General features: G+C 38.7%; 1 protein-coding gene and 1 long non-coding RNA gene across 8 annotated transcripts in view; one reads left to right on the top strand and one right to left on the bottom strand.

The window, feature by feature from the left end:
- The window catches only part of RBM33 (RNA binding motif protein 33), a 95,831-nt gene that overhangs the window by 54,269 nt on the left and 21,964 nt on the right, over positions 1-19,598 (bottom strand). For 5 of the 7 annotated variants that reach the window (XM_081284185.1, XM_081284183.1, XM_081284184.1 and 2 more), the window contains exons 3-6: positions 18,533-18,581; positions 14,437-14,513; positions 12,517-12,832; positions 8,872-8,991 (exon numbers count right to left, since the gene is read on the bottom strand). In XM_081284185.1, coding sequence (XP_081140311.1) covers positions 8,872-8,991; positions 12,517-12,832; positions 14,437-14,513; positions 18,533-18,581 — 562 coding nt within the window. The remainder of the gene's footprint in view (positions 1-8,871; positions 8,992-12,516; positions 12,833-14,436; positions 14,514-18,532; positions 18,582-19,598) is intronic. The other 2 variants (XM_081284188.1, XM_081284189.1) reach the window with 1 other exon arrangement.
- Positions 599-8,482, top strand: LOC308643857. Its single transcript, XR_014020834.1, has 3 exons — positions 599-896; positions 6,131-6,438; positions 6,841-8,482. It is a non-coding gene; the product is annotated as an uncharacterized lncRNA (long non-coding RNA).

Raw genomic sequence — 19,598 nt, 5'->3', positions numbered from 1 at the left:
GAGTGTGTTAGTTTATTAGCATATAGCCCACCTCACACTCCCAGCTCTGGGGCTCCACAACCCCCACTTCCTGACCCATCTATGCTGATCTCTACTGCCAGAAAAGTGGTCCAAAGGTACCTCCAGAACCCTCCTGTACTACTCTGGCTTCTCCCCACTACTGTCTGGCTGGCTGGAGGCAACTTGTACTACCAACAGCTTTGGCCAGTGGAGAGCAAAACTGGTTTTTTCTTCAGTCACTTCACACTAAAATCAGCTTTTATCGTGGTTTTGTGATTTCCAGTATTTCCTCCAAAATTCTCTCTAACCTCACCCCAAGCTAAAGTAGCCTCTCCAGAGACAAGTCTTCCTGCTGAGTATCATGTGAATTCCAGCAACAGGAGATGCTGAGGGCCATTGCCAAGTAGGAATGACGCATCGAAATTTCCTTGCCAGCGTACCCCATGTTAAATGGACTTGCCTTGGAAATTCGCTGTGACATTGCATGTGTGTTTGAGAAAGGTGACCCTGCTCAAGGATGAAGGTGGATCCAGGTTTAGGGTGTATCCTGCAGATTTTAGGAAGTATCCCGGTTTAAGACAATTTGGGTTTAGGGCGTTCCCGGTTTAGGACAATCTGGATTTAAGGCAGTTCCAGGTTTAAGGTTATTGCTGCTGGGAATAGGGCGTATCCTGCTGCCTGAGTTCCCGTTGAGTTCTCGTGGAATTGAGAAAGTATTTGGGACGTGAATTGTGCGGCAGAACTTGGATTTCCCCAGAACGTGTGTAGAGGCCAGTGTGAGTTCGGGAATAAAGAACTGCTGTTTGAATCTACAAAGCTGTGAGTGGCTCGTGATCTTGTGCCCAGCCAGACTGTGGCATTTGGTGGCCCGTACGGGGAACGTCTGAAGCTTGGGGGTAAGTGAATTTGCTCGCTCCTGAAGGAGAGCAAAAAAAATGGGTGACCATTTCAAAAAACAATGTGTTCTTGTTTTGATTTATTTTGTTTTAGTTTCAAGTTGCCTGTTCCTAGAACTTTCTCAGGCAAACTGGGGAAAATGGTTGGTTCAAAGTTTGAAGTTGTTCGCCCCTGAGGAACAGAAACTGTTAGAGGAAGGAGGCACCCCAGTAAGACCAAGAACAATAAGGGCATATATTGATACAGTACAAAAATGTAGCCCATGGCTTTTTAAAGACGAGTTATTAAGTATATCAATGGGACCATCATGGTATCCTGTAGAAGGATTTTTCTTCAACAAGAAAGAGATGGCTAGTTCTGTTTACTATACTTGTCTAAGATCTTGGTTTTTACAGACATCTGATTAATTTACAAAGCTAACGTGTTAAAATATCAACCACTAAATATAAAATCAAGTACTCTTTACTTATTAAGTTCCATAAGGTAATATATTTAAAAATTATGTGTGTTTTCATAAATTGGTAAATGGAAAAAAGGTTTAATATTGCTTTGGTCTGTGTCTTTGCTGAAACAAGGTTACTAAGTGTTAAGATTCTATCAGGTGTAATTTATATACAAAGAGTATAAGAAGTTTCAGTTGGGTTTCAATTACAATATTATAGTACCATAAAAAACATGAAATTATTTCATCTTATTAAAGTGGAGTAATTTGTCTAAATCAGAAATTTTATAAGGGTTGTTTCAGAATGTGAATTTATAAAAAGGGTTAATGGTTTAAAAAGAGATATAAAAAGATTTAAGATGTGGAAATATATTTTAATAATAAAAGGTTAAAGGAAAAAGAAATGTTTCTAGATGAGATAATCTTTGTGTAGTAAAGTAAAAAGTTGTAAAATGCCATTTAAAAATATTTTGAGGAAACTAGACTTAATTTAAAAGCTTGAGAAAGGAAGAAAGAAGAAAAAGATATTTGTACATGGCAGATTGAGACAAAGCTTCTTAATGGAAAAAAAAAAAAAAAGCCTTTGGTTGAAGGGCAGCCATGTAAACTAACATTAAGCGATTTAAACAGAATCTAAGCCTCGTTTAAAAGAGTGAAGCTGTAGGTGGTGAAAAAGTACATTTAAAAGTACAGTATAGATGATAATTGGAAGGCTTTAAAAGGTTAAATTGAAGGTGGTCGAGAGGGAGATGGGCACAAGATCACGAGCTCTCCTGGGCAGTGAAAACTGGAGAGATCTAGAGCATGTGGCTCACTAGAGCAACTCTTTCAACATAAGGAAAACAGAATTTGCTTCTTTACTCTCACAGCTCATAGTTTAAAACATTCTTCACTCTTAACAGGAACAAACTACTTTAATAGAAAATGTACAAGAAAAATTAAAACAAACCCATGACACCAAGAAAAATTAAAACAAACCCATGACATGAGTGTTTTGCATTCCTCGTTTTCTAAACCTTGTCTGTATAAAAAGATCAATTCACATAGCTCGCTGACACACCCTGCAGTGCAAACACATATTCAAGAACTCAATGCCTTAAAATAAAAGGATAACTGCAAGTAGCCCAGCAGCTGCAATCTACTTGCAGTATTCCAATGCTTGGTATACTGGGGGACTCAAAAGGACCAGGACCTCATACTCTTGTTGGTCTGAATCCTTTAGCTTTATCAGTCTCTGAAATCAGTGAGTGGCAGCTGCAGATGGCTGGCAAGGCCTGTGTGGCCCCACCCTGCAAAAAGCTTCTGCGCCACCTCCAATGCTCCTGGCAGTGCTTCTCACGGGAAGTACCAATCACCGGAAGTCGGCTCCAAGGCAGACTCTACCCAGGCAGGCCCAGCATGGGGCCTGCGAGTCTGAGTCTCTCAAAAGCTCCCTGGAGAAGTCAACATTGGGGTCTACAGATTACCAACAAAGCAGTCATTTTTAAATTTAACTATAAACTGTACCCACAGCTCAAACAAGTCCAATGTAAAACACAATAGTATTGAAATTTACATAGTTTATTCTGCATTCAATCTCCAACTAAGAAATTTGAGACAAGATAAAATTTGTTTCCTTGAAGCAAATTACCGCCAGCCAAGGGAGGGGGAAGACAGGTTATCACCCAGAAGCCCCATTCCTAGACAGTCATTCTAGAGAGATGATTACTTATGTTCAAATAAAAGCCTCCTGGAAAACGTCTGCAGCTTTGTGCAGGACCACCAAAATGGAAATTCGTCCTTTAGTGAATGAATGATGAACATCAAACTCTGGAATGCAACTGAGCAATACAAAGGAGTAAATTCTGGGGAAATACTAGGGCACAAATCAACCAAAGTATGCTATGTTCACATACAAATATATCACAACCTGCTTATACTGTAATGTTAATTAAAATGATAAAATAATGTAAGGGAGATCAGTAGAGTAGAACAAGTGGATGGGGGAAGAAAGAGGAGAGAGGAAGTACTGGAGAAAGAGACTGAGCTATGTTATGTGCATGTAGGAATACAGCATAATAAATCCTGATATGATGTATAACTACAACACCAATAAAAACTAAAAAAGTTAAATGAAAAAAAAAAAAAAAGGAGCAAACCTGACACAACTGGGATGGAACTGCAAAGAATGGCAGAAAGTCACACACTGCAAGAATTTCATTTATTTGGCATCCTCCAAGAGACAAAATGATACCACTGTCCAGTGGTCAGGAGTGGCAGGTGGGCATTACTACACAAGGCTAACCCAGGACAATTTCTAGAGTGATGGAGATGTCCTAGAACTCAAGGTTCTGGTCTAATAGCTGGGCCCAGACAAGACTGAATCACACACTGCAAAAACTGTCACTAAGCCCTAGGCCTCCTGCTTATTTATGCCATCAATTACTCCTGCATGATGAGTACAGATACTAAGGATACCTGATCTAATTTGATTTGATCTACAAATTAAAATGTAAATATGTTTATAACACTACATTTGACTTCACTTTTTAATTCTTAATAAAAGATCATATGAAAATCATCATAAAAGTACTTACCTCTATAGAAAAACACAGCTTACAAAAATGACCCAAGATTTTAATGCTTATTTATAGAATAACTGAGTGATCCAGTATATTACCAGACACAAATCAAAGTATCTGATTCTACCAACAGTGAAAATTTAATAGTTGAGATGGTTAGGAAACCAAATGGTACAAAAATAAAGAAAAAATATTACTGATCAATAGCCTTCATTTATGCAGATATAAAAATTCTTCAAAAAATAAAACCACATAAATCTAGCAAAATACCACCACCAAGTGGGGTTTATTTAAAAATGCAAGGTTGAATTTGTTAAATTTGTCAATTTAACAAATCTTAGCTACTGAAGAATTTCAAATACATGCAGATGTTCTAGGAGGTGCAGTGCAAGTCTTTCCATCCCCCTCTGGAAAGACAGCCTCGTTCTCAAGAAGACAAGAAACACAAGACACTTCCTTACCTGAGTAGGGAAGGCTAAGAGGGCCCTTCAGCTCTGGAGTACTCTCTACAAGCTCAACTTCAGTCTACCAGGAGAAAAGCCCAGACTGGCAGGAGTTCCACAAGATACCTGGCCTGCACTTAAGAGTGTCATGGTCACAAAACAACAGGAAAACTAAGCAACTTCCAGAATAGAGGACACATGGGAGACCCACAACAATGCGGGGCGCTCTGGACCGAATTCCAGAACAGAAAGAAGATATTTGTAGAAAAACTGGTGAAATGAAATTGTTTGGATTAGTTTTTTTTTTTTTAAAGTTAATTTAATTCATACAAAAATAAGGGATACAGACCACCATTATGTCAACAGATACAGAAAAAGCACTGAAAATACATTGATTTCAATTTTTTTTTTAATTTCAACAACCTAGAGACAGAAAAGAACTTTTTCAATCTGATGTAATACTTCCCGCTGATATACTTAATGATGAAATCCTGAATATCTCCCCTAAGTAAATAGCAAGGCCAGAATGTCCGTTCTCATGCTTCTGCTGTGGTCAGAACCTGTACTAGAGCTCAATTAAGACCACAGAAATAGGGCTGGGGTTGCAGCTCAGCGCTAGAGTGTACAGAAAAGGTTCAGACTGTATGGAAAGAACTGCAGTCTTTCTAAAAGGCAACATGATCATTAAGATGCTAGTTTTCCCAATTTGATTTAAAGATACCATACCATCTCCAACCAGATTTTTAGTAGATATTGGCAAATACCTCCCAGAATTTACATGGAAATACTCTTGAAAAGGAAAAACAAAATTGATGGATTCATACTACCTGACTCCATGATAAAACTGTAGTACTGGCATAAGGACATAAAAATGAATCAACAGGAGGAGAGATTTCCAGAAAGAGACTGAAATGTAGACGATCTCCTTCCACACACCGACCAGCTGAGACAGTCTCAACTGCAGCTAGCCAACACTAGGAAGCTTCTAGAAGAAAGGTAACTGTAACCTTGAGGTAGACAAAGACTTCTTAGCTCACAAATTACTTAATCTCTACTTAAATGAAAATTTTCTGTTCATGAAAAGGTACATTTAAGAAAACGAAAACACAATCCACAGGTTCAAAGTAAATATTCATAAAGCATGTAACTACCAGTAGATTGGATATCCAGAATACATAGAAAATCATCAACCCTCTCTGGAAAACAGTACAAAGATAAGCATAAATATTCTACAGAGGATTTATTATCTATATAGAATGTTTGTATTGTAGGCATACACCACCACAACCAGCCAAAACATGAGATTTTACTTTTCCTCCTAAAAATATCTCCAGAAAGCAACCTGCAGGAAGTTCCATACAATAAGAAATCATAGGAGTTCAACATATGCAGTCTCTAGTTCTCTGCCTTTCAGATTAAGGTTGCATTCCGTTTCTTCACATTTCAGAAAAAAGATAATAATATTGTTGACTTATATATTATATATGTTGTACACAGCTAAATTATTTTTTTAATTGGAAAGTTCTAGAGTAATCCCACCATCTAGAGGTAATCACTATTGCTATTTTCATCTTCATTCAGACTTTAAAAGACTTAGACACATACACTTGGCTATATATTGTAAAGCTGAAGGAAAGGAACCATATTACCTTGCTCTTTCTTTCTTTACCATGAGCATCTTTCATTTAAGAGCTAAGGCATCAGGTGTTATACCGTATTCTACTGCAAGATTATCAGAATTTATTTAACCCTTTACAAAAGTTTACATTTGTTCCATTTATTTTCAGTGCTTCCAATACCTGGTGTATGTATTTCTTATCCCATCTAAATTAATTCCTTTGGATAAATTCACTGAAGTGAAACTGCTTGAGCCAAGGCACAAGTGCTTTAAGGCTGCAGGCACCTTTAAAGACAATGAAGGGTCTGATCTCGTTCTTCTTGCAAGGTGAAAGTTAGCCTGCCACTGTTTCCTGAAAGCTGTGAGAAGACCAGGCTCCTGGTCAGAGACTGGAACAATTTTATTACTTACAACACCAGCAGCATCACTTTGGACCAGCTTCCTGAAGCCCTGTTCCCACGGGGCCACATGAAGAAGGCAAGTGACTCCCTGCCAGAGGGGTTGTAACTCTGGGAGGGGCTGCTGAAACCAAAAATGACCAAAACAGGGACAGACTTCAATGGACCAGCAAAGTATGCTTTATTAAATAAACAGCACATTTTCAGGAGAAATAAATGGCACATTTTCAGGAGAAAAACTGGCAACTGGTTACGAGAGGGTCTGATTTTTATAGGGTTTGGTGAGAGTTTATCATAGCAGAATGTTTAGTGTGATTTAATCATTAGATACTTAATCGTACACACTTAACCATAGCAGAATGTATCGGCTGGGCAGTCAGGGAAACAGGTGTAGAATGGGAAATTGTGAAAGTTCAGAGCCCCTTGTTGCTGGGAAACGGAGGGTGAAAGGCCAGAGCTCATTGTTTTCCCTCTCCCCCAGGACGGGTTGTCCTCCTTTCTCCCTGGGGTTACTGTGTTCCACATCCTTCAGCTGTGGGGCACAGGAAACTGGACTTATCATGGCAGTCTGGAAGCAAGTCTGCTCCAGAGGAAGGCAGCATGTCTTCAAGGCCACCACCTACATAAACACCCCTGAAGAGGCTGTGCAACAAAGGGCGGGCAGTAATTTGCTCTCAAAATGTGCAGAAACCTGAAGCACCCATGGAAAATTGTCTCCTGAGAATGTTTCCAATATGCTCCCCCAACTGAAGGAGAACTGACCAATAACATTCACTTTTGCCACTATTAAATAAAACAGGTTTTCAAATGCTCAAGTTTGCTTTTTAGGTTACTGAATATATTTTCATATACTTAGAGCTCACATACTACTCCTTCTTCCAATTACTTTCTCACATTATCCATCCTTCTTTGAATGGCACTCATCTGAATGTATTAATCGTACTGTCTACTGAATATTAACCCCTACATCCTGGGTAGATTTCTTTCTCAGATGTCTTCTGACTAAATTACATGAGCATCACACCAGGGTGAGTACAACAGAATTCAGTGGGAACCCCACTCCCCCATCATCTTGATTTCCCTGGGTCTGTAACATCTCCTCTAATTCTGTCTTGGTTCCCTAAAGAACCTATTCCACAGCTGGTAAATCTGGGTAAAGAGTCCCTTGTACTGCACTTTTATTTTTCTTGTTTGAGTGCTGGGAATGGAACTCAGGGCCTCAGGCACACTAGGGAAGCCCTCTACCACTGAGCAACATCCTCGGCCCACTTGTTCTACTTGTATCTTTTCTCTAATTTTAAAATTATTTCAAATAGTGAGACAGACAAAGCACAAGAAGAAAACTCATATTTAGCATGTGGGTGGGAGAAAGGGCATGTCCAGTAAATGCTCCTATTGTACCCAACATGCATTCAGACTCTATCACAGCATCATACACCTTAGAAAAAGAATGGGCGAACAGAATGTTTTATGAACTGAGTACCAAAAACCTTGGTCTAACATCCTAGGTAAACAAATGGCCTAAATTAATAAACAAATATTTTCATGTCTCTTGAGGGAAAGGGGGCATTAAGAAAAATTGAGAAAAAAAATCAGTAATAAAGAAAAATTTTAAGAAAATCAATAGGTCCTGGGCTAAGGAATGATTCTGTGGCCTACACACTTGGCCACAGGGGCCAGCCAGTTCTAGAGCAAAAATGGCAGAGTCACCCACAGCCCTCCCCAGCTCTCACAGTCCAGGAAATACCATCTCCCATGCCTACTTCAAAGGATCACCTCTTCTACACTGTCTTGGAGCCCAGCCATCACCCCTCAGGTGCCCTAGTTAAGTTGCTCACATTGCACCATGTCTGAGCCTCTCCTGGAAGGTGTCACTTTTTCTGCATTTACAGTTACAGAGATTAGCACACATCTTTTGACTCCCTATGTTAGACTGCAAGTCCCTTGAGGACAAGGATCAAGCCTCTTAGTTCTTGTTTTTTCAACCCAAATCAGCAACTAAAGATAGGGAATCTTGCAGTGTTTTTTGAATGGTTTAAAGAAACTAATTATATAGCACTGCTTTCAAAGCACTAACATATACATTCCATGTTTTGAGAGATAAGCCCAAAAAACATTTAAAACACTTTAACAAGCCAGACACAGGAGACACACCTATAATCCCACCAACTCAGGAGGCTGAGGCCAGCCTTAGCAATTTAGTAAAACCCTGTCTCAAAACAAAATAAAAAGGATTGGGGATGTATCTCAGTGGTTAAGTGGCCCTCGGTTCAATCCCCAGTACCTAATAAATAAACAAACAAGAACACTTGAAGGGTAGATAGTACCCAGAAACCACAGCACAGCAGTACTCACTCCTCTGAGTCTAGAAAGCCTGGGTTTTTACTAAGTTCAGAGAAGAGATGTCTCAACTTTTCACTAATGCTGAAAGATGCTCATTTTAAATCTGGGGTAGGGGGAGGGGAGGAACACCAGCAAACTTTTTGACTCTTTTTAAAAGTTGAACAAATACCTCTTGGGTCTCAGGAGCAACCTGGGAATCAGTAATCTCATCTAATTCATCTTCAGCAACACAGTCTTCCTGCTCTTGCAGCCCTTGTTGCCCACCATAAGCCTGCAAGTGTTCTTCATCCTGACGGCCATTGAAGAGAAAACAAGTTTTTCTCACACAGCTTTTGGGTGTTTTTGTTTGTTTAAGCACTTTTCATCTCTATGACCCATGTCAGTTATTTTGGCAGATTTTGCTACAGCGGTCCCTGCCTGAGCACAAAGCGCAAAGCGCAAAGCATTCCTCTCCATGTTAAATTTGAACAGGGCCCATAGAGTAAACCCCATCACCAAGGTTGGTGGCCTGTGTGTGGCTTCCATATCCAGGTACCCTATGAAGTATCTCTTCACCATCAACCTAAGGGAAAGAAAACTTCAGAACATGTGCACATGCATGCGCTCTCTCCCCAGGAAGCCTGGCAGGGGGCTGAAATCACGCCCAGCCCTCACCACTTTCACAGTGGGAGAGAACTACAGTATGGGTGATCCAACTCCATATAGACGCCCTTTAGAATCCGGGTCTATCAGGTTCTTCACCAGGCCCCTCCCTTGAGTAGGGGGGACGACTCCAGGTTTGTATGGAATGTAAGGACATTACTTTTGGAGACAAAAACACTACCACAGAAAGCAGGGCTACTCCTGATAGAAGCCGATCAGGTTCTATCTACTCAGTGTGGGTATCTTCCCAGTGTTGCTGCACACTTGTTAAAAATGAGCACCGCAGTAGTGACAAGCAGGCAACCACGGAAGAACAAGCAACTACAGACCCTAACAACTCACCACATAGTGTGACAATCTTGTCTACACCCCCAAAGAACACCGCTGTCGCCAAGTGCTCACCTCACTTCCCACGACTGCCTTCTGCTCTGCTGGAGAGACTGCAAGCTCTCCATTAAGAGAACAACTACTACCACCCTTGAATCACTGGCAGCAAAACCATCAGATCCAAGTAATGCCAGTGACTCTAGTCAGATTATCAGCAAATATACAATGGGGTTCAGTCTACACCACTGGAATCTCACTGGGAAACAAATCTGCTACCCTTTACATAAACTGTCAAATCTGCAACCATTTATACAGAACAGTGTTTTATAAAACCCCAATCTCTGTTAATATTACAGGCTCTAAAGACTTCAATTAAATTATGTCACCAATAATTTTCTAATATTTTGTCTACTACTAACCAATATAGAGTCCTCACTATTACAAATTTTAAAATGAAATTACAATTTACTCTCAAAAATAGCACCTGCAAAATCCACAGACTTTTAAGAATTTTGTTCTCTGGAGTGTTGTAAGAAAGAATGCCAAAGTTGTGCCTCCCACTCCTTCAGTGTCTCTGGACATCCCCTCTGCACAGGTCTGACAGTGTCCCTCCTGACCCTAAAGCTGTGGTCTTCTGATTCCACACCCAGCCACACACAAAAAGCATTCCAAATGATGTACAGAAATAGCTCTTGGGGTTTCATCATGCAGGCTGTCGAATTCTAAGGACAGGGAACCAGTTAAACAAATCAGTTAATAAATTGCTTACCACTGAGGTATGGAGACACAATCTACTCATGACTCCTCAGTCTAATAATGAGTAAATAAATCATCTGCACACCCCTGACAGCCTAGAAGAAAGCGAGAGAGGCCCCGAACCGAGCCAAGCCAAGCATTCCATGTCAATCCGGCACCTCTCTTTCCACCCAATGGGCCACTTCAGACACACTACTGTGACAACTATGAAAAATATAAGGTGGCCATAGCGGCCATACCAGGTGCATTAAGGTGGGATGACACTGCTCGTGAAATAATATCCTACCACTTTCCCTCACCTTTAAAGTGTATAAACAACTCTGTGAAAACACTAGGACACATTTAGAATTTCCAAGTAAATTTTTACTTTAAGGTTTTATTTAATTCTGAAAATAATTAATTCATTTTAATATGATATAGTTCTATGAGTACTTTTAAATCCCCCAATCTATTCTATTCAATGACCTGTAATCCAACATTCTGTATGACTAAAATAATCTTTATCACCAATGAGGCTTTAGATTGTGGAACACAGAACAGGAAATTCTCACACCACTCCACAAGAAGGCCAAGTGAGACACTCCCATGCAGCAGCACTCACGGGCTCTACAGAGCACTTTCCACACTGATTTGTCCTTCTAAATCACACCATCACAGGCAGGACCAGATTCCACATTTTCCATGGTAGAGCACTATCTGTGTCCCAGGGCTGAACTAAGTGAAGACAGGCTGCACTACCGAATTTGTAGGGGAAAGAGACCCCCAGAGACAATGAGCCAATGCTTTATTACTGATAACCAGTGGAAATAATACTGTCACTAGGAAATAACTAGTCAATTTTTGAAAGACTAATTTTTAAAAAGCATTTCAAATTACAGTCTCACTTTAAGAAAGTATGTGAACACACTAGAAGGCACCTGTCCACCTGGTACCAATTTATTACCAAAACACAGGGCTATCAAAAAAGTCCCCAAGATGCCTCTACCAGACTCCTTACTAAACCACAAAGATCTTTTCATGACTAGCTACTGAGGAACAAGCATTCACAAAGAATCAAATCTACTGAGACACCTTCAGCAACCACAACAGGGACTAAAACTAAATATTCCAAGGTTCTACATAATTAATTCTTTTCAAAACCACTCATGCACATATAAATGTCTAACATCCAGCAATTCTTAAATGTTCTCACCAAATGGAAGCACACTCTGAGTGAAGACATAAGGAGCTGAGAGAGCCACTCCTGCCTCAGAAGGGCTCTGGATACTGAGGTAGGGCTAGCCCGGTTCCCACCCTGCCTCAACAGGAAGGACCCTGGAGCTCTAGGAGCCCTAAGGCTCCACATACCCCCGGAGATCATGCCTCTCCTGCAACTGTCATTAAGTGCTCATTTAAAAAAACAAACACACACACAAAAAAACCTTTTTTGATGACAAATCATTTTGTCAGGTGAACAATCTTACATTAGTGCCTTTTTCTTTCCTTATGGTTCAACTTAAAAAAAAAAAAAAAAAAACGCCAACTACCAAAACCATCTTTTGAAATAAAAAATCAGCACAATCTTTGCTTCCTGATCACAGATAACAAATTATGTGTGACATTTCTTAAACTAACCTCCAATCTCTTTATTCAGGTTTAGACAGTTCTCAGTTACAAAAAGGATGAATGAACAGGACATCAATCACTGGAATATTAGCACCTTGAAGATGTCTTTAGCAGGTCAATAATCTTTTCACCTTAGAAGGACTTTATCAGATCTTGGCTAAAGCCTGGATGAAAGCTCTGCATTAAGTACTTCCATCAATTGACAGTGCATCTCCACCACACAAAGCTGCTCCCTTCCTCAGGGTGCAAGCCTCAAGGTCACCATTCTTTGCAGCCTTCCAGAATGACAAAAGAGCATTACCTCTGGCCAAACAAGCTGTCAACACAAACTTTGTCATAGCTCAGATAAAGAAACTGGCAGACAGTGATAATAAGGTCTAATTTCCCTCCCTCCCAAGGGAGGTAAACAGATTTCAAATCAGTCTAGAAACCCATGAGCAGGAAGCCATGTTATCTTTGGCCATACAAAGGAGGAAAGACTCACTGTAAACTCATCTAAAGGTTCATTGATTTCAATGTCCAACACTTCGTCACTGTACAGCTGCTCCTCCTCTGGCTCCTCCCCATACTCTATCTGGTCTTCTGGCAACTCCGTGTCATGGCCTTCATCGTACTGTCCTTCCTCGGGGTACTCCTGAGTGTACAATTCTGGTCCGTCGGATTTGTGGTAAGCTATCTCATCCTCTCCTTGTTCATACTCAGATTCTTGTTCTCCAGATTGGTCATTCGTGTTGTCAGATAGTTCAAATGATGTAACCATGCCAGATGTGGTATTCAGATTAATCGTGACACCCTGAGAACTGAAAAAATACAAAGGAAGACACCCCATGAGAGTGGAGCTCAAAATTAAACCACGACATGCATACATGAGTTGTTTAAACTACGGCTGGTGAAAAGTTATTCCTGTCCCTGACCAAAGCACTTTCCCAGCGAGTGAAAACACAGCTCCAGGAGCCACCCTGAGCCACAACAGGACTCATGATGCAGACTGGGCCTCCACTCAGCAGCTGGAGTCTTTGGGACCAGAAGAACCCACTCAACAGATGAGGAAGCAGATGTCACTGGTAAATCCAAGACTGAACCAACGTTTTCCATTCACTGAAATGAAATGAATACGATCTGTTTGCCGAGTGTAAACTAAAAATAAGAGTACTATTCTATAAGCAAAAAACAATAGTTGGAATTTTAAGAACAAAATGGTTTCTTTTTAAAGCCTATGATATAAATTCCAACTAAAAAACTCTTTAAGATTAAAAATCTGCAGGGTAAGCCAAGCACAGTGCCTCAGCTTTCTTAGATGCTGTAATCCCAGCAACTAAGAAAGCTGAGGCAGGAGGATCACAAGTTTGACAACTTAGCAAGACCCTCAGCAACATAGCGAGACCCTGTCTCAAAAAATAAAAAGACTGGAGATGTAGTTGAGTGGTAAAGACATCCTTGAAGATGTCCAAAAAAAACCTGCAAGAAGATACATTTCAATGTTCACATAAAATTTAGGCCAGTCATAAATATCTCAAAATTGTTTTAAATTAGCAATTTCTGAGTAAAAAGAGGGCTTTGAAAAGGCAAAAAACATGTTGCATTTATTAAACCATAATGGCTAAATGTCAAATAAGATGACGATAATGTTCCAAATGCAAGATTATTCAAATAAAGCTATGTTCACACCTGTTAAGTGTCCAGTCCTAACAAAACACTGAATATATCACATAGACTTTAAACTACTCTAAAAGATTCAAAAGATGTATTTCAAGGCCAGCCTAACTCAAAAGATCAAAATATAAAAATGATGTCAAAGAACAGAATCAGAAAATTTAGCTACCTGGTAGAATAATTAAAAGCTGTATTTTTACCCATCTATCACTTTAGGTTAGAAAACTGTTACAAATCTACATGACACATATTTTGTTCATTATATTTATAACCAAGACATGTATTTATATTTCCCCAATGTTTCCTCATTTAATTGAAAATTGTTTCCACTTACCAGAGGTAGGTGGAAGTAAGTATCTCTCTCCAAAATGGTAATTCAGAAAACAGGTATTTATTAATACAAACTGCCTCAAATGAAACCAAGACAGCCATACCGAATCCCAGCCCCTGCACTAAGCTGTGCCACTGTCCTCCTCCCATAAAGAGCTTTTTGAGAAGCAGCATGAATCTGTACTGGCATCTATGGCCACCAGATGCAGGTCCTGACCTGGATTCAGGCAGCTGATCCGTTTACAGAACCTGGCGTATGCTTGTTTCTACATCAGAAGACACTAATATCCCACTCAGAATGTAATCATATGTTGGATACAATACCACATTGCTCAATTATACTTCATTATAACTATAAATCACAAACAGTTCCTATCAATTTAGTTAAATAAAGAAATTTTAATGAGTTAATACTGAATACCTGAAATTTTCTTCATCTTCATTATCACTCTGTAAAAGATCATCATTTAGCTCTTCATCTGACAAATCCGACTGATTCTAATTAAAATAAGAAATCTAATTAATGTGTGTCACTTCCATAAAGACTTGTTACAAAAGAGCAAAATCACATTGAATGGATTATTTTGACTGGATTACTTATGACTTTATGTATTAAAACATTGCCATCTAAAAGGTTCTCTCGATTTGATATTACTATGGACAATCCTGAGATCCCATATCTGGCATACTGGCTAACTATTAGATACCACAGACAAGTAAGTATAGAAGCAGCAAATGTAATATCAAATTTACTTTCATTTTAACACAAAAGGACAAAGGTAAGAGGTGCCTAGGTGGGGCATTCTAAAGAATTTTTCTTTATCATACACAAAAAAGAATGGTAACCTTAAGATGTAACTAATATATAGCAGGATGTGGTGGTGCATGCCTATAATCTCAGGGGCTCAGAGGTTGAGGGAGGAAGATCACAAGTTCAAGGCCAGCCTCAGCAATTCAGAAAGGCCCTACACAACTCAGTGAGACTCTATCTCAAAATAAAAATTAAACTAAAAGGAATGGGATGTGGCTCAGTAATAAAGTGTCTCAGTACCAAAAAAATATAAAAGAAAATTAAGGGGATATGAAAAAATTTAACAGTTTCCAAAATCTATAAACTCTTTAAGCAATATAAAAAGGGCAACTTCAGAAATAAGCAATTTTTAAGAAAACTGGATCTCTATAAACTGAAAAGGGGGAGAAACTTTGGCTTTCCCAATACAGACCATGTATGAAAACAAATGTTACTAGCTCCAGCCTTCAGGGTTTGACAGCATGTGCTGCACCTATCGTCAAGCAGCGGCCCAGCAGCAACTCCAGCAGGAATTCTGAGCTTCTTTGGGCTAATGTGTTCCAACATCTGACTTGGGGAGGTGGGCACTTCATTTTTCTTACTTATTAAAATTATTCATATGTACAAAAGGCATACATAAATTACTCCTCCTCCTCCAAAAGACAATCAAACATACAGATACATTTATATTTAAAAAGGCAAAGTAGAAAAACTGACTTGATCTTCTACCTGAAGATGAAACAATATTTCCTTCTTTCTTTATACCATATAAAAATAGGTCTTTCAAATTTGATAATATATTCTTTATTACAGTATTTCTGATAACCAAAAATAATAAATCCTATTAATTCTAGTTCCAAGAAACCCCATCTATCATTGATATTACATTAAGATAAAAATAACATGGGCCACACAATCAGTTTATCTGCAGAAGGGAGAACGGATGGATCTCTATGAAAACAAAACACACTGCTTAAGACTCACAATGAAGTTTCTGTTAGCTGGGCCAGTCTGACAGTAAAAGGGGCTGCCATTAGCAGGTGCAAGCCAGGCCTGTCCTGACAAACACACAAGTCAACAGTCCAAGTCAGTAAATAAAAACTCATGAATATCTTCAAAAATTAGCCATTCAATAAAAGCCAAATTTCATTCAAGAGGCTAATGCCTTGAATTTCTAACTTTTTTTTTTTTTTTTTGGCTGAGCATCAACCTAGGGCTTTGTGCATTACAGGCAAAAGGGCAACCACTGAGCTATATTCCCAGTCCTTAAACTATAAGGCATTTGGCAAAATGAACCAATAATTCAACAAACAGATAAAAGGAATATATGTGATAGGCCCTGACCACAATCTCTTTGCCTAAGGATTTGGCCTTTTTCTCTCAATTCTCAACCTACTGAGTAACAGACACAGGAACAAAAAGAGAATATCCACTTCACTAGAAAATCTGGAATTCTCAGAGCTAGACTGAATACCACAGGCCAAAGGTGGCTGTCAATGCATCCCCATAAGATAGAGCAGACTATTTTCTCAGGCAAAGTGGAAAGCAGCTTGAGAAGGCTATGCTCAGCTCAGGATGAACTACAGGAAAGTAGGACAAACAGATCTCAAGAGGAAGAAAAAGTGGCCAAGGATGCTAATGAAATCCTTCCTCCTAGTCTTTCCAGACAGGTTGTTCCTCTATGGGGAAAGAAGCAAGCAGGAAAGCAAAAGAATGGTTCTCTCTCAGGCTCCCAAGAACAAAGACCTGAGCAGTGGAAGTTCAAAAACAAAGAGAAAATGGTTCCCTAACATTCTCCAACACTGGCATCTATGATAGAGACCACCTTGGTGTACACTTGTCCATGCACTAGTTGAGGCCAAGTAACACAGAGAAGCTAAAGAAGAAATGTAAACTGGCATCCCACTTCCATCTCAATCTCACCCAAGTTTTTAAAATTCTAATGTGGTCACCCCAGCCTTCTTCATCCTGACCTTTGCACTACGCATGCAAAACTTCTCTGACAGTGAGACATATGTAGCAAACTCTGTGCTTCTGGCCATGAGGACCCTATGAGTCTCTCAAGACACAGTTATACCTCTGTGAAGTTCTCAGAGCTACTGTAGGGAAAGCAAAGGGGGTCAGTGCACCTGCCCAGTGGGCGCCAGCCACAGACTATAGCAGCAAACTTGTTAATAAAGACTCACTTGAAATCAAATAAACACGACTTAAACCAACAAAAATCATTTGTCATCTATCACATCAACAAAGACTTTTCATGCACCAAGTGAGAGAAATGTTCATCCACTACTGCTAGGGACAGAAAGCACCTTGGCAAAAGCTTCAAGTATGTGTGTCCTTAGACCAGGAGCTCCCCTTGGTGGGCACTTCCAAATAAAAGAATCTCCAAAGCACACCAAGATTCAGACCTTAACTATCATCTTAATACCTGAGATTTACTTCAAAATAATTCAGAAGGTAGGCATTGTGTGTGGGTAAAGACAGGAAAAAAAACTACCCCTAACTAAAAACTACTGAAGCTGGCCGAAAGACACATCAGAACAAATTGTACTAGTCTCTGTTGTTCTGTATGTTTGAGATTCTCCATAAAAAAGCCTTTATTTTGTTTTAAGTTGCTATGCTTTAGATAAGGTCTGAAATATTCCTCAAGGCTTTATGTTCTGAAATGTGGGTAAGTAAGAAACAAACACAAAAAAACTGAATTGGAAAAAAAAAAATCTTGTGTCAAATTCATGTATTAGAGAAAATGCAAATAATACAACACAGTAAGTTACAAGAAAATGGCAAAGCAGGCACTTCTAGTACAAGATCTTTACAATATTATACACGAGATCAAAAGGGCAACTCAATCAGTAATAACATGGACAAAAAGTGTCAGTCAACAATACACCTTGAAATCCTGGCTTACACTACTATTACTGATGAATCTTTACCTAAAAGTGTAACAAACTTGAGTAACAACCTTTGAGAGTAAGAACCCATCAAAAATTTAAGACTTTTAAAAACTAAGCATTTAAAACTATCTTGATGGTTTATCAAAATAGAATAGCAAGTATTTTTAAATACTAACAAAATTTAAAATTTTTACTTTCATCTCTTGCTTCACATTTTTCATGAATGTTTTATGTTTGAAATAGATCAGTAGAGTATATTATATAAAGGTATAAAATTTTAAAGATAATTACTTCAAAATTTTTACTTAATCAAAGAGGATTATAAAAAATTACATGAGAACTTTGAATTTTGTTTATGTGGATGTCTGTTATATCTGAACATATTTACCTTTAAGCTTATCTGCAAATAATCCCAAAGTGAATTCCAGAACCATTATGCAAAATATTAACCTGAGAATGTTACATTCCTGTAAGGTAAGGGTAAGATTTATGCCACCACTGTCCTAAACCCAATACCTGCCAGGTACTTTGAACACAGTAGAAACCAAAACATTTACTTCAGAGGGATTACTGCTTGACTTTTGATTAAAGAACTTACTAAAGTCAATTCTGTGCATTTAAAAATTAATTCAAGACTGAAGGTGTAACTCAGTGATACAGTGAATACATGCTTAGCATGAGAGAAGCCCTTAGTTCTAGCCTCAGCACCAAAACAAAAATAATAATTGTATTTATACAATTTTTATGTACTCCCAAGATCCTATGCACAAGTGATGCATTCCTTTAATTTAGTACCATTAAAAGACTAGTGTTTTCTTTCAGATATTTCTTACCTTTTTGCCAGACAGCAAATCTTCTCCAAGTAAGTCATCTTCAAGTTCACTGGGAGAATGCAGAAACGTCAAAGCATTATTCCTCCTAGACTGGAAAGTATGCTGACCACTTAGCAAGGGCTCTAGGGCTCGGGTACTCTCATGAGAAGTTGGCTATACTGAATATTCTTACAGGTAAGGAGAGGAGAGGCTTTGACACAGGATGCAACCCACTAAACTTTCCTCTTAGTTTTGCACCTCAATAGAGATCTTAATCTCTTTGCAACAGTTGAATAATCAGTAAAAGAAACTGTAAGAAATAATATCTAAGCTTTCTCCTCCCTCTACAAATTTATATGATGAAATATATCATATAAGATATAACATATTTTGCATATCACAAGATCACAAGAAACCATGTGATACTCTCTGGCAAAAACTGAAACAAAAAATTTACAACTTTAAAAACAATGGTGAGGTTATAAAATTAAGTAACAGTAACCAAGGGAATCATATTTGTGCAGTGGAAAACACACAATGGTCACCTGTAATGTTTCCCTGCATATTTCTATTGTGAAATAATCAGGAGCAGGCTTTCTTACAAATAAAGTAGAAACCTTAGTAAAGCAAAAAGCTGGAGAAGTTTCTTCACTGAATGTGAAAAAAATAATTTTGATTGGTGAGAATGGTTACCACTGGGTTTTAATTTTGGAGAAACCAATCTCTGAGAAGCAAATGTCTTTAATGACTCACACACAGAAGGAAAAGGCACAATTAGACTAATGGTGATTCTAAGTGCAAATATCTATGGAGACCAAGTGCACCAATGTTCTCTTTTTATAAAGGTTCTAGCTATAAAAGTCTATAGGTTTTGATTAGTATCTGCACTACTTTGCTCAAAAAGTAGTGGTGGGATGTTTCACAGAACACTAGGATCTCTGGGAATGATTATGTAAAGTTAAAACAGAAATGCATGAGTCCATATAACACCTTTTAGAACTTTAAAAAACAAAAAGCCTAACAATTCATTCAATTTTGTGCACTGAGAATATCTTTAGTTATTTTAAGTTACCTTGCAGTAAGTCTA

Source organism: Spermophilus citellus (genome assembly GCF_964194105.1).
Source record: "Spermophilus citellus genome assembly, chromosome: 3".
NCBI classification, from domain to species: Eukaryota; Metazoa; Chordata; class Mammalia; order Rodentia; family Sciuridae; genus Spermophilus; species Spermophilus citellus.
The sequence above is the reverse complement of the archived record's forward strand: the minus strand, read 5'-3'. Positions and strand labels throughout refer to the sequence as shown.